The sequence below is a fragment of the Rhinolophus sinicus genome, chromosome 16 (assembly GCF_057876585.1).
Source record: "Rhinolophus sinicus isolate RSI-liver-muscle chromosome 16, RSI-T2T, whole genome shotgun sequence".
Classification (NCBI taxonomy): domain Eukaryota; kingdom Metazoa; phylum Chordata; class Mammalia; order Chiroptera; family Rhinolophidae; genus Rhinolophus; species Rhinolophus sinicus.
In genome coordinates this window covers 3485798-3500928 of record NC_142516.1, presented here as the reverse complement: position 1 = coordinate 3500928, position 15131 = coordinate 3485798, and the positions used below count along the sequence as shown (strand labels likewise).

The 15131-nt window shown below is 51.2% G+C and overlaps 1 protein-coding gene across 5 annotated transcripts in view; it reads right to left on the bottom strand.

Annotated features, from left to right (window-relative positions):
• Positions 1-15131, bottom strand: part of AK8 (adenylate kinase 8) — a 113356-nt gene that overhangs the window by 50718 nt on the left and 47507 nt on the right. For all 5 annotated transcript variants that reach the window (XM_088793597.1, XM_088793596.1, XM_088793595.1 and 2 more), the window contains one exon: positions 10699-10788. In XM_088793597.1, coding sequence (XP_088649723.1) covers positions 10699-10788 — 90 coding nt within the window. The remainder of the gene's footprint in view (positions 1-10698; positions 10789-15131) is intronic.

The following is a 15131-nucleotide window of genomic DNA, read 5'->3' as shown; positions in this document are numbered from 1 at the left end:
CACAAGTTGGGCCCTTTGGGATCCCAACTTACTGTCACTGTAATTCGATGAAAGCTAAACTCCTACCATTTCTGGAAGATTGTCAACCCCCCCCCCCCCATGACTCCTGGCAGCTGAGCCTGCAAGCCATGCTCGCTGAGGTAACCAGAAATCACGAGTGTCTTACAAGGACCTGCAGCACCCACAGGGCCAGGACCTGGGCCGTGGGCCCTTCGTGATGCTGTTTGTTTATTATTTACTGCCACCTGCTGGTACAGCATGGATACTGCGCCCTAAATGAGCGCTTGAATCATAAACATTTCTAAACCCTCTGAGATAATGAGGAGAAATGGGATTCTTCTCATTGGCCGCGCCCCGCAGTTCTTCAGGGGGGAGCAAGCCCTGCGTCTGCCTGACTCCTTGGTAACCTCTAGTCACTTGCCCCAGACCGGCCTCCGTCTCAGCGGGCCTGGGTTTCCCAGGCACAAGATGGAATAGATGTCTTCTAAGACTTCTTTAGTTTCCAAAAACCTGTATTCTAACATCTCTATTGCTTAACAATAGCATTTAAAACTGCTTTGCAGACAATGGTGCCTGGAAATAACAATTTTTTGGATATTGGATTTTTTTTCTAGTCTAGAAAAGTACATTATCCCTGGGGCTCTTACCAATTAGAGCATATTCTGAGCTGCTCATCCCCGGGGAGCGGCCAACCCTCTTCCTATCATTTCCCGTCGCTCCCCTCTCTGCCACGTGTACTCGGGCAAAGAGCGAAGGTACTACTGAGTGGCCCGCACACGACCGAGACGTTGCAGCTGCATGGCAGAGCCCCCCAATGGTGGACACTTCTGTTTGTCTCTCTAATGAAGGTTTAGATAGGAAAGAAAAAACCATTTAAAACTAGACATTCTTCCATAAAATAAGGGGTGCCTCACTTAGTAAATTAATAAGGCTTTTAATAAAAATGCTCATGTACCCACACTCTGTATAATGATTTAGTAATTAGTCTTTTCTTAAAACACATTTTTCCATCTTGCAGGGGACCATGAAAGTGTGTGGGAAAACGAGAAGAGGTCAGCCAGTCTGTGTGTGTGGGCTGGATGCTTTCAGAGTGCAACGGATTTACGTGGACTGGACTCTGAAGCTCCAAGAGTTTAAGGAACATGATTTCCCGCCACTTGAATGAATTTGGGGCTCGGAACGAGTTATTTCCCCTACATCTCAAGGGCAGCGAGAATGCCGCTGCCCACGTGATCTGTGAGAAGAAAATCCACAACCGCTGGGAGGCTGGGAAGCAACCACGAGCCCAGCTTCCTGGGATGGAAGACGCGGTGGTACATTCATTTAACAAGCATGTGAGCCAAGTGCTGACTGCAAGCCGGGCTCTGTTCTAGGCACGTATTTGTTCTAATACAAGTATTAATTCATGTAGTCTTCCTAACAACCCCATTTTGCAGATTAGGAAACTGAGGCACGGAGAGGAAGTAACTTGCCCAAGGCCACACACTAATAGGCAGTGGGGCCCGGATGTAAAGCCAGGAGACCTGGCTCCGAGGCCACTTGCCCAGTCTCTGCTCACTCCCTGCCTTTCAGGCAAAGGAGTGGCGTGAACTCTGCCCCTGGCACTTCCAAGCATCTCATTCCAGGCACCAGGCATGGGAATGAAGACTCCATCTTGGACACACGAGCTCCCGCACAGGCAACAGGGAGAAGAAGCAAGGAGCCAAGCTGCCACCAGACCTGAGAACCAGAGTTGGCCCCAGGTGAACTAGCCCGGTTATCTCCTGCCATTGGATCCACGCTGAGTTAGGCCCAAGTCAGGCTGGAGAGGAAGGGCCATGCCTTTCTTGAGATCCTGACCCACGGAATCAGCATAAGACAGTGGCCATTTTATGCCACTAGATTGTAGGGCAGGTGCGATGGGTGACTGGAGCACCACAGGTGTGGGAAAATGGGCCTTTGCCACTTCCCGCTTACCAAGGGGACCCGGCACCCAAAGCAGGCAGCAGTCACAGAACAAGAATAAAATATTTTAAAAATCCATATATGAAGCATGTAACCACTGCTACTACCATCACTTCTGCTACGATTACAACGATGACAGCTACTGGTACCATGAAGGACACTAGTGAGTATCCATCCGTTGGCCTGGCATGGGCCGTGCACTGCGCTAAACATTGTATAGACACAGTTTCAGCCTGTACACGTCACACACCAATGGCTTTGATACTGGGGAAGCTCTGAGAGGCCGGGTGGCTGGCCCACAGTCACATGCCTGGGAGGAAGGTGGCACAGTCTGAACTGGGGCTTTAAGTGCAGACCTGCAGCTGCTCCCTTGACTGTCCAGGAGTCAGCACTGCAGGTCTCCTCTCCAGAAACCCGCCAGGCTGCCTGCTGCCTGCTATCGCCTGTTCTCGCCTTTGTTCCCCCATGACCTTGAAGGGGGTCTCACCTATACAGAATGCAGGCAGGGGAGGGCAGCTTCCGGGCCCAGATGCTATAGGGCGGGCCTGCCTGGTATCCCCACACCATGCCGTGTGCTCACTCATTCATTCACAAACATGAGCGGAGCTCCTGCTATGGCGCTGGGGACTGGGGAATAGACGGGCGGCCAGGCAGACTGAGCCTGAGGTGCGGGGGGCAGGGGGGGGGGTCGTGGACACTGAGGTGGGGGGGCGTGGACACTGAGGTAGGGAGGTGTCCCAGAGGGGGTCCAGCTCACCCCCCTGGAACCCAACCATGACCAAAACTGGGCGGTGAGATCAGAGTTCTAGAGGTCACTATCGCAGGTGGGATAAATCAGACGTGTGCATTCGAGGTCTAAGGTGAGAGGCGAGAAGAAAGGAGTGTCCCTGCTGGCCTTCTACCACCACTGGATGCCACAGGATGGTGGCAGGGAGGGTGGATGGGAACAGATGGAAACGGGCACTTAATACTCTGTACTATTCCCACACCTCTCCACCTCCCGGTCCCCTCCGCCCCCACCCTGCCAATCTCCCCCTCTGCCCTATGCCCACTGTCACCCCCCACTCTCCCCTTCTCACTCAGAGCGGTGTGGACAGGTGACAGTCTGCCCCATGCCCACTGTCGCCCCCCCACTGTCCCCTTCTCACTCAGAGTGGTGTGGACCGGTGAGAGCTGCCGGGCGTGGGCCCCACACTTCCCCCCTCATCCATCACAGCTGTGCATGTTCCCTATGGAGAAGCCTCAGTGCCACCTTCTAGCTGACAAAGCCCAGCCAGTCTCATGTCCCTGATCTGTTTCAGGGTCACGGTGACTGTCCGAGGTATAGGGGCTGCAGAAGGTCACCAGGGCATCCTCCCCATCCACTGACTCCACTCACAGCCCCATGAGGAAGTAGCTGGTGTCAGCTCCCGTCAGGGACACTCCCAGCGGGAAAGGGGCTTCAAGCCGCACGGGCCTTGGGGCGTGAGAGGAGCCGCCCAGACGGCTGCAGGGGAGACCTCCCAGCTGGAGGAGAAGGCTGGGCCCTCAGGGTCCCGCCTGTCGCAGATGATTTCACAGCTGAGTGGGTTGAAAGCCACCGGGGCTGCCCATGGAGGGGGAAATGCTTCCAGAAGCTCTGGTCAGAGAGAGAAGGACACCATGCACTTCTGGGCTCACCGCCGACTGGCCAGAAATGTCTGGATTTTGTTTCATTTCATTCTGTGATCTGGAACCTGACACCCAGCAAGCACATTTAGTCCAGCAAAAACATCTGCGGCCGCCCCTCTTTGTGACGCAGCCAGCTGGTAAGGACGGCACTAGGCAAGCCCCACTCTGGCTGGGGACAGAGACATGTCATTGAATGGAAGCACGAATGAATCGAAAGCCCCTCCCTGCCTCAGTTTCCCCACTGGACAGGTCATGGAGCAAAAGCTTTGTGACCTTTTGGTGACAGACCTTTGGATGACGCCCAGGTGAAGCATCATTTTAATAATGTAGAGAGACAACGCACACTTTTTCGATGAAAGTCTAGTTTACGAAAAACAAGGAGATGGACTAGCCTCTCTAGGGACAGGAATCTGTTGATAAATGGGGGTGCTGACCCCTTTTCTCTATCTGTTCTCATTAACAGGCCCTCTGACCCTCAGAATGCAACAGCCACTCTGAGACCTGCTGCTCTGTTGGGCTCTCTCGGCCACGGCCACAGCCACGGCCACGGCCACGGCTCTCTCTCCCGCTGAAGACTCGTACCTCGTTTCCATAAGGAAATCTTTGTAGCAGTCCCAGCGGAAAAGTCAAAAGTTTGACTTGAAAAAAGGAGCTACTTCAAAAGCATTGTCAGACCAAGGTGAGGGTTCCTTTAAAATGCATAAATTACAGGGTTATCCATTACTCAACCTAAAGGCAGCCCTACAGTGGGGGCTCTGGGTGGGGCACCCAAGAGACATGTGGGGACACATCCCAGGAAGTAAACCGAGTAAAATTCACGTTGAATAAAAGAGTAAATTAATGTGTTTATTACTTACTGCTTGGAGTGTGTGTGTGTGTGTGTGTGTGTGTGTGTGTGTGTGTAGAAAAATGAAAGAAAACTGTGGAGTTTTTTTCAATAATAAAAAGGGAGTTGCACTGCGGGGCCCCTAAAGCTTGTGAAAAATTAAACTCGACGGATTCAAACTGTCCTATTTCCACTTCAAAAGGGAAGAGGCACTGAGCTCTTCCCAACTTATCTTCAAACGCCCAGCACCCTAGAAAGTTTCTTTAAAAAAATAAAGGCCCCTGTTCCCCCAAGCACTGCACCGGTTACTGTACCCACTGTCTCTCCCTCTTCTAATTATACCCCTGTGAGTCTATTAATCAACTGGTGAATTATTTAGAGCGTCAGGCGCTGTCTGCAGCTAGTACAAACACACCACATGCAAAGGCTTGCTGAGCGGGCAGAGGTCCCTCAGGGGCCCCCTCCGCGGTAGACGGCTGGCAGCTCGCCGAGGCTGCGGCTGCTGAGAACAGGAGATCGCAGTCCGCTTACCTCCTCAGACGGGAAGGTTTACTTTGGCTTTCAACTCAGCAACTCTTTGCAAGTTTTTAACAAAAGCGAAAAGCTGGTCTATTGTCGCATCTTTTGTGTGCATTTAGTGATGAGAATATTAATTCCCCCTAAAAAGGGAAGCACTTTGGCTGTGCTCTGATCCAAGCCTCCTGGGATGCCCATGCACGGAAGGCTCTGGAAAACGCTCGTAATCATCCCAATTTGGGGTTGGTTTGGCTTGTTTGTGCTACGAGGTCTGCGTTTACGGTGGTGGGGCCTCATTACCAGAAAGGGTGCAAATGAGAGTGGAAACTCCCTCAAATCTCCCGCCTCTTCGCCGGCTACCTGGGAAAGATACTGCTCTATTAGGCCATGAGGGACCCTCTCCAGACAGAAATATTGGGGTGTGCAGGAGGGGGCACAGGTAACACTCGGTAATGATCCATCTTCCACGTTCTCTTCTCTACATATCAGGACTTGCGCTTTTAGGGGGAAATTATTATGCTAACTAGGGAGGTGCTTTCTCCCCTGCAAGTCAGTCTGTCTGGCGTGTGCACCAGCAATGGGGGCCTTCCTATAATTGAAGAGTTTTAGCTGTTGGGAGGATGCTGGCAGTGGTGGGGTTGGTTGCAGGGGTGAAGTGAGTTAGTAGCTCATGGTAATTTGGCCAACAAGGAGGGTTGGCAGGTGTTGGAATGCACACTTTTCCCTTCCACCCACAGAAGGGAGACTAACCCCTGAAGGGCTGGGGACATGCCCTCACGGGTGGTCCCCGACCTGACAACCCCAAGGTGGTCTGAGTGTCATGCAGACAGATCAAGAAAGCAGCTCACACACTCAGAGCAAAGACTGAAACCAACGACAAGGCACACCTTTGGCTGGTACAGTGTCTTTCCCAGGTCGCCGGCCAGCAGAGAAAGCGCAAGCTGCGTTCGAGAATGAAAACAATCAGCAGAGCTGGGTAGACCCCCCTTCTGTCCCACTAATCAGGACCAGCGGTCTGGAATGAGGCTGTGCCCAGCGCCAGTAGCCACGGGGCTGCTTACGGCTGAAAGTCCTGGGCGAAGGGCTAGAAACGAACGGTGCACACTTCTCTCTCGGGGTGAGCTGAGGCCGATGAGGAGGGCTCGTTGTTATATGAAGTGAAAGCCGGGAACCCAGACACGCCAGTGGGCACTGACAGATGGCTGCTTTCCTCGGGAAGCTGAGGTCTCCAGGGCTGAGAACTCTTACCTTCCACGAGGCCCTGGGGTAGGAACGGAGCCCTGGGGAAGGAGCCGAGCACAAGGAGAGGTGGTGGCCACAGTGAGTCGCCCATGATTTCAGCAGAGAATGAGATCCAGACGCTCCTTTACTTGATTTAGGGGAGAAGAAAGCCCATCTACACACACCGCCGTAACAGACAGCGGCAGTGGAGGCCATGAGCGCCAACCATCGAATTTTACATGTTGCAGAAGCAACTGAGACGTCGTTTTTCCAAAAGCCCGGCATAGATTTTTTTACCTGTTTCGTATCCATGTGCAGGTGACAGGCGCCTCCCAGCAGCTCAGCCAGCATGATCTCAGCCCCAACGCCCCTTATGGTCATGGAGGTGGTCGCATAAGGATGCCGTGTGCAGAAACCCCGGGAATAAATTTGCCCTGCTCACTGTAGCTCGAGTTAGAATGAGTTTCGGAGGTCAGACCTATGCATTTCAAAGTCCAGGGCACCCAGGAAGCATCGTCCCACGCCTCTGTCCACGGTGCTGTCGCCACGAGCCTAGGATCGAGAGATTTAGCACGAGCTAGGTGGGGCCCTGCAGTCCTTTGCCCAGTAAACGTGGAAAGATGAGAAAATAACAGTTATTAATTTTGCTGCTGATTCGAAAGGAGGTGTTGGCAGCACCCGTGAGGACAAAAAAGAACATAACGAAGTCTGCAGAGGTCACGACGGGGACGTTAACATCCTGAGGCCTCATGAGGGGAGTAAGAGGAAGTGGCTCCACAGGGGCAGAGGATGACATCTGATCTATGCCACCGAGCGTGAGGGCAGCCAAGAGGCAATAACAAAACCGTATCAGGGGCGTGCAGCTCCAAGGTGAGTGGAGAGGGCAAGAGCCTGCCTGGCAGGGACCCCAGGAAGAGCCGGAACGTGGCGGAGGCTGCTGGCAGCCAGAAGCACAGGGCAGTGTCCCCAGGGGACGAGGGCACGGGCTGGCCTGGGGGGTGAGGGTGGGTTTCCACACACGGTCGGATGCTCTGGCCGTGACAGCTGCCCATTCAGAGGTGCCAGGGCTCTGCCCCAGGGTGACAAGTCTCTGTGTCCTTACTAAGGACCTCTGCCCTTTAGCTGAGCTCCCTGAACTGTGCAGGCTTCTGGATTTTATGTGTGAAAACATGTGCAGGGGGATGGCCAGTGCTCTCCTGCATTCCCAGGAATATTGCTGGCACTGAGGGCACAGATATCTGAAACACGTGGAGGATTTTGAAGAGGGAAACCTGAGATGCCTCAATGGGCCCCCAAAAGAAAGGCAGCAACCATCGTCTCCGTCCTCCAGAAGTCCTGCCAGTGGGTGCGTGAGGGGCTGTGCTGTGCTGCTCAGGCATATTCAGGAGGCGCCTAACGATCCCAGGGCAGCGCGGGGAAGGGGACTTGTGCTGTCCCCTTGCCCTCTGCCTCTGTCCTCAGACAGGAGAGTCACTCATGGGCTAGCCTTGTCCCTCCAGCTCCCAGCCTCCAGCGGGCTGGCCCTCGCCCAGTGTAGACGGATTCCCTTCCCACTTCTGTCTCTACTCAGCCAGGTTCTTCCAGGGGGAGGCCTGGGACCAGTCTTCCTGTGCCCACCTTCGGGGCATGGCCGTGTACTGGGGAAGGGGCCACGTCCGCATCTCCACTGGCTTGTATCCCGGCCTGGACTTGGAGGCCTGTTGGGAAGCCCAGCTGAGCCTCAGACGCGTCACACCCTCCTTCCCACAACCTCGGGGCCTGTCTCTAAATGGGTTCAGAGCTCAGGGTGTAGGGAGGTGATGTGGCTGATTAGCGCCCCAAACCCCAAACATGGCACAGCTCCACCTGGTACCAGACATCGGCGTTCTGCATTCGAGAAGCAGTGGGGCTCGGCCGGGCTGCCAGCTGCAGTCATTCAGAGATACGCCCGGCTGTGGTTGGCGAAGCAGACTTTCCATGTTCAGTCTGACCTTCTCTTCCAACTAAATTATGAGAATCATTTCCACTTCCTCCTGTTTCGGCTGGTGGAGAAGCGGGCCGCTGCCGACCTGGGTGGTGCCAGCCTCCTCCTCTGCCCACGGACCGTGTTGGTTTCTCTGCAGCTTCTCCACATCCCACTAATGAGACCCTGTTCGTGGTTACGAATGTAAATGCATTCTTTGTTGTCCCTGCGCGGTTGGGATTTGTGAAATGACAGAACTTATTGCTTCTGTTAGTTAGATATGATATTGGTTGTTGTTGTGTCTTTAATTTTGTAGGAAATATAGAGCTACACAATCTAAGTAAACAAAAGGCTCTAGAGGGAAAATTTAGCACAAAGCGTTGAAGATCGAAGGTCCCGGTCTCACTAACTTTACAGGAAATTGCACGCTCAGTCTCCTTTGTAGTCACCAAAACAAAAAACAAAAACAAGAAAACAACTCTGCCTCTCGACCACCACTGGAAAGACTCGCTGGGTTTATGTTCAAGGGCCAGAGAGAGAAAGATTGGAAGATGCTACCCTGCTGACCTTGAAGAGGGAGGAAGGGACCTCTAGAAAGTGGCAAAGCCAAGGAAGCAGCTTCTCCCGGGGACCTCGGGAAGGAACGCAACCCCACGGCTCCTTGAGGCGAGGACCTCTGACCCCCAGAACTGTAAGACAACACATTTGTGTTGTTTTAAACCACTAAGCTTGTTTCCGCGGCAACAGGAAATGAATGAGCTGGCCACACCCAGGGGGACAGGGCGTCCACGCATGCTGGCGGCAGGAGTGCACCTCAACACAGAATGACGGGTCAGCGGTGACCGGTCCGTGCATGGACCCTGACAGTCAGGGGGTCACAAGCCTGTGCAGGTACAAGATCACTGAAGGACAGCAAATTTGGAAACCACCTAAATAGTTACTTTTTGCAACTTCATTCTGAAAAGAAAAAAACCAATCACCTCAAAAGTACCGAAAAGTTGCAAGGAGCGAGTCAAAGAGCTCCGGCACCGCTGCTGAGATGCCCCGACTGCCGACACTGCTGCGTGCTCTTGGCTTTCTTTCTGAACCACTGAATGCTTGTGGGTGGACAAGCAGACCCGGCATCAGCCCGCCGCGCGAGGGACCACTTCCTACGCAGCAAGACTGAAATGATATGAATCTGCTGACTAGCTCCCGCACTCACGCACTCAGTCGACAAACGTTCTTTAGGGTGCTGGCCACCCCCCCCATAAATGGGAAGCCGGCAGAGCTGGAGGGAAGCTCTGCCTCAGGTCCCTGTTACTGCTGCTCCCGCTCCGGCTGCTGTCACACTTTCCTAACAGCCTCGGGGCACTTTACACACACCTCACACCCGGTCCACAGGACACCCTGAAGCCAGGGGTTTCTGTCTCCGTCTCACCGCCTGGGCTGCTCGGGGCAGCCCCAGGGTCTGAGCCAACAGAAAGCACCAAAGCTCGCACTTCATTACACTCTCACCTGCTCCCTCCTGTGTCCACCTCATTCTACTTGCCACGGGGAGACTAAGGGATGAGCAGATTCACACACTGGCCTTTCCCTGTGTACGTCACTGACTCTGGGGCACTTGAACTTGACCTCGGGGACCGGAACATCTTAAGGAGGGACTTGGAAGAGCCAGGCCAGGACGCCGCCCCCGCAGAGCTCTCTGAGCAAGCGGCCTGTCCTTCCTGCCTCCTCACCCACTCACTGGATCCTGGTAGGAGACGGCAGTGAGCACATCGGCAGGGGGCGGCGGGGGTGTGTGTCCTGGTCATCACACGCATGGCCCATTAGAACGGGGCTTCTCCCGAGGTCGCTTTTCTTCACACTCAGTATGTCTTCATGTCAGACTTGATAACAGAGCTTGTACTGACTGCACAGAGGAGCTGTGGCACTTTACGCGAGAGGATGTGGGAGGGAAACATGCTGCTGAGGAGGAGACAGGGGCTCAAGGAGCCCAGACAGGAGCTGGCTGTGTGGCCACAGCTCATTGGTGGACTCAGGAAACTAGACTCGAATGATCCCAAGGGTGCCCTTCTGGGGGTGGGGGTTGGAGGTGAGGAATGCTTCCAGGTTGTAGACCACACAGAGTTCTGGAAGGATGTGGTCCAGCCTTCCCGTCAGACAAGGAGCATCTGACCCTCTGAGGACCAATGGCCGGTCAATCATTGCATCTGCAAAGCTGTCTGGACCTTCTGACTCTGACTGGTGATTAAATCAGAATATTTGCTCATAGTATTTTTATACCCCAAATAACGAAGGATGTGGGCAGGTCTGTAGCCCCTCCTGGCTCTCCTTTTAAGTGCTGTCAGTTATGGAAAGCACACGTCTTGAAAACCAGAACCATTCCCAACCATCGGGGACAACACTGCACATCCACAAACCCCTCCCTTGGGACAGGCTTGGAAGCCAGAGGCCTTACCAGGGAGCAGCAACACAGCCTTTGCTCACTAGAAAGCCCTGTGCCCATTCCCCGTTGTTTTCCCCAGTTTGCATTCCCAGGGGCTTAGCGAGCCTTGCAGGGAGCCATGTCTCTCCAGAGCCCGTGAGGTTTTGGCAGTTATGGAAAAGTGCGGCCTACCTGCCATCTCCTTTTCGAAAAAGGGCTGGATGACCTCGCCATATTTTGACTTGTCTGCCACAGCCTCTTTCAACAGTTGTCCACAGCAGACTGGAGGGGAAAGGAACAGAAAGATACCCATTAAATTTTAAATCGAAGGAAGAATGAGAAATAAGAAACCCCAGTGCTGCTTGCTGAGGGGGAAAAAAAAAAAGGTCACTGAAAGAAAATATGAAAGAGTTTTTTCAGTGTGTGGGTGTGTGTCCAAGTGAAAGTAAATATCAAAAAGGAATTGGGAAATAAAAAAAGCTGAGGAGGAAGATGCAGAATGAAAAAGAATACATTTGGCAAAGAACCTGCTAGAAATGGACGGTGTGGGGAAGACAAACTGCAAAGCTGCCACCGCAGAAGCTCTTGCAGGACCAGGCTTATACCTGGAATCACTGAGTGGGATCGCTGAGCACAATCACTGAGTGGGATCACCGAGTGGGATCACTGACCAGGATCAGTGAGTGGGATCACTGAGCAGGATCACTGAGCACAATCACTGAGTGGGATCACCGAACAGGATCACTGAGTGGGATCACTGAGCACAATCACCGAGTGGGATCACTGAGTGGGACTCTGGTCGGGGTTGAGGACTAACATTCAGGTGGAGAACTGCAAGGGCCCAAGTGACGTGCCCCAACTGAGCTCATGTTCACACTGTTATTACGCAGGGGAGGGAGGGGAAGCTTGTTTCCATGAGGCCTGGTTGGCAGAGTGTTTCCATGGGACCATGGGTCCACACACGGGTCAGTTTACAGAACACATGGACTCCCGCGGAACAAAGGCAGCACCCTGGGGTCCCCTGGGCACTGCTGCTAAGCCTTTCGGATGCCGTCCCTGCAGCAGGAGCCTTCCTATCATGAGCCCCACTGTGTCCCTAGACCCCGCCATGGCCACACGCACGTGTCAGTCAAGAAGCGTGGAATGAATAACCACAGGCAAACTTCTCCTTGGCTACGGAAGCCCTTCACAGCCAAAGCTGGAAGGTTCAAGCTGTATTTTCATGAGCTGTTAATTGCACAATCTTTCTTTTCTTAACTTTAAGCCTGAGGAGTTTTATTCCTATATTAAAGAAACCAAAAAAAGAAAAAAATCCTAAAATTAACTGAATAAAATGAATGTTTAGGACAACAGCCATCACCAAAGACTTCCTCCTCAATAATGACATGCTTCTGTCACTGGAAATGACAGCAGTGACTGTACCCGGAGTGGTGGGCAGCTTCACTCGCTAAGGGCAGCCTAAGGAACACTAAAGGCTGATGGTCCCCAAGACTGTTCGATAGGACAAACCCTGTGTGAAATATGCTCTTACTCGGTCCTCGAGGCAGCCTGTTGTTTTCTAGATAAGGAAACTGAGACTCAAAGAGGTGAAGTCACCTGTTTGTTCCAGGTCAGAGCCAGCAAGCAGCAAAGCTGGGATTCAAACCGGTCTCTGTGACATTCAACCCTTAACTTCCAGTTCTGGACATGAAGGAGTCACAGGTATCATATTTACCTTCCGTCATGAGAAGCCATACAGCTGAACAAAATATAGGAAGCAACTCTTTTCGGGCCCTGGACGACCGACAGCCAGGGCTGTGATGCTTGACAGAGTCCCACGTCCATCCTGGATCTCTACCTATGGCCACTTTTCAAAACGCGGCATAGGAGCAGTGGAACCCAAACAGCGCAGCAGGAAACAAAGATCGGAGTTTGTGGCTCTGGGGCAGCTGGCATTTGTGGGACAGGACAGTGGGGCAGAGCCATGCAGAGAAGGGGTTCCGGGAACCTACACGGGGTTCCCTTGAGTCTTCGGCCAATACACAGCTGTGCATGTGTAGACTCCACGGGTCTGGTAGAGGAAGGCTCCTGGGTAGCTGGGAACTGAGTGGAGAGTGACACAGTGTGGGGAGACGCTGGAGACCCTGCTGATGCCCCAGACTTTAGCTGAGACTGCAGGGAGGTGTAAGAATACACTAACCCTGGAGTAAGCACACTCTAGTCCCACCTTAACAAAACTGAAAACAAGCCTCAACTGGATCAAATGGATCCTCCAGTACTTTAATTGCTTGTCGAAACTCAATGTTCTTAAAGCAGAAGAACACAAACCAGACTCTCAACAATGTGAGAACCACAATGTCCAGTGTATAATCAAAAACGACTTGAGATGCAACAAAAAGACGAATAAGTGACCCGATAAGGGAGAAAAAACAGGCCATAGAAATCAAATCAAGAGACAATACAGATGTCAGACTTAGCACACAAGGACTTTAAAACAGCTATTATAAATATGCTTAAGACGTTAAGGAAAAGATAGTTAAAATGAGTGAACAGATGGAGGGATCTCAGCAGAGAAATGGAAACTAAAAAAGAACCAGATGGAAATTCTAGAACTGGATCATACGGTATATTAAATGGAACACGACACCGCATGGACCACAATCAGTGAATTTGAAGACAGGAAAACAGGCAACAGAAAGTATCCAAACTGAAGGCCAGGGGGTGGGGGTGGGGACTGGAAAAAAGAATAGAACTTCAGGGAACTAGAGGATAATATCAAGCTGTCTAACACACATGTAACTGGAGTTCCAGGAAGGGCAGGAGGGGAGGAGGCAGAAAAAATATTGGAAAAAAATGGCAGGAGAATTTCAAAATTTGATGGAAAAAATCAACCCACAGATCCAAGAATCTCTGAGACCCAAGCAGAATAAACACAAGGCAAACCACACCTTAATACATCATAGTTAAATTTCTGACAACTAAAGGTAAAGAAAAAATATTAAAAACAGCCAGAGTGTGGGGAAAGCTGCTGTATCTATAGCGATACAATGATGAAAATAATCTCTGAGTTCTCATCAGAAGCAATGCAAGCCATAAGACAATGGAATGACATCTTTAAAGTGCTAAGAGAGAAAAAAACCTGTCATATAGATTTTTATATGCAGCAAAAACACCCTTCAAGACTGAAGGTGAAATAAAGACATTTTCAGACAGATGAAAGCGGAGAGAATTTGTCACCAGCAGACTTTCACTACAAGAAATGTTAAAGGAAGTTCTTTGGGATGACAGAAAACATCAGATGGAAATTTGGATCTAAACAAAAGAGTGAAGAGTGTTGATATGTGGTTGTATATAAAAGCCTTTCTCCCTGCATTTCTTGACTTAAAAAAAAGAACAATATTCACAGCTAAAACAATTGCAATGTATTGTAGTGTTTATAACATATGTACAGGTAACATGCATGACAACACAAGCATAGAGGACAGGAGCAAGGTAAATGGAAACATGCTGCTGTAAGGTTCTCATGTCCTACATGGAGAGATACAATACTAATTCAAGATACACTGGTGTAAGTAAAGGATGCATATTTACTCTCTAGAATAACCACTAACAAAATTAAACAAAGAGACAAAGCCAAAAAATCAACAGAGGAAATAAAATGGATTACCGTGTTTCCCTGAAAATAAGACCTAGCCGGACCATCAGCTCTAATGCGTCTTTTGGAGCAAAAATTAATATGAGACCTGGTCTTATTTTAATATAAGACTGGGTATAATATAATATAATATAATATAATATAATATAATATAATATAATATAATATTAGTATAATACCAGGTCTTATATAATATAAGACCAGGTCTTATATTAATTTTTGTTCCAAAAGATGCATTAGAGCTGATGGTCCGGCTAGATCTTATTTTCAGGGAAACACAGTACTAAAAGATATTTGGTTAACCCAAAAGTTGGTGGAAAAGGAGGAACAGAGAACAGATAATACGACAAAAAACCAGGGTAGTAGACTTGAAACCACCATGTGAAAAATTACTTTAAATAGAAATGGACTAAACACTTCAATCAAAAGGCCGGAAATGTCCGACTGGATTTGTAAAAAACCAAGACCGGGGCCGGCCCGGTGGCTCAGGCAGTTGGAGCTCCATGCTCCTAACTCCAAAGGCTGCCGGTTCGATTCCCACATGGGCCAGTGGGCTCTCAACCATAAGGTTGCCAGTTCGACTCCTCGAGTCCCACAAGGGATGGTGGGCTCCGCCCCCTGCAACTAAGATTGAACATGGCACCTTGAGCTGAGCTGCCTCCCAGATGGCTCAGTTGGTTGGAACGCAGGCTCTCAACCACAAGGTTGCCAGTTCAATTCCTCGAGTCCCGCAAGGGATGGTGGGCTGCGCCCCCGGCAACTAAAATTGAACACAGCACCTTGAGCTGAGCTGCTGCTGAGCTCCCTGATGGCTCAGTTGGTTGGAGCACGTCCTCTCAACCACAAGGTTGCCGGTTTGACTCCCGCAAAGGATGGTAGGCTATGCCCCTGCAACTAGAAAATGGCAACTGGACCTGGAGCTGAGCTGCGCCCTCCACAACTAAGATTGAAAGGACAACAACTTGACTTGGAATAAAGTCCTGGAAGTACA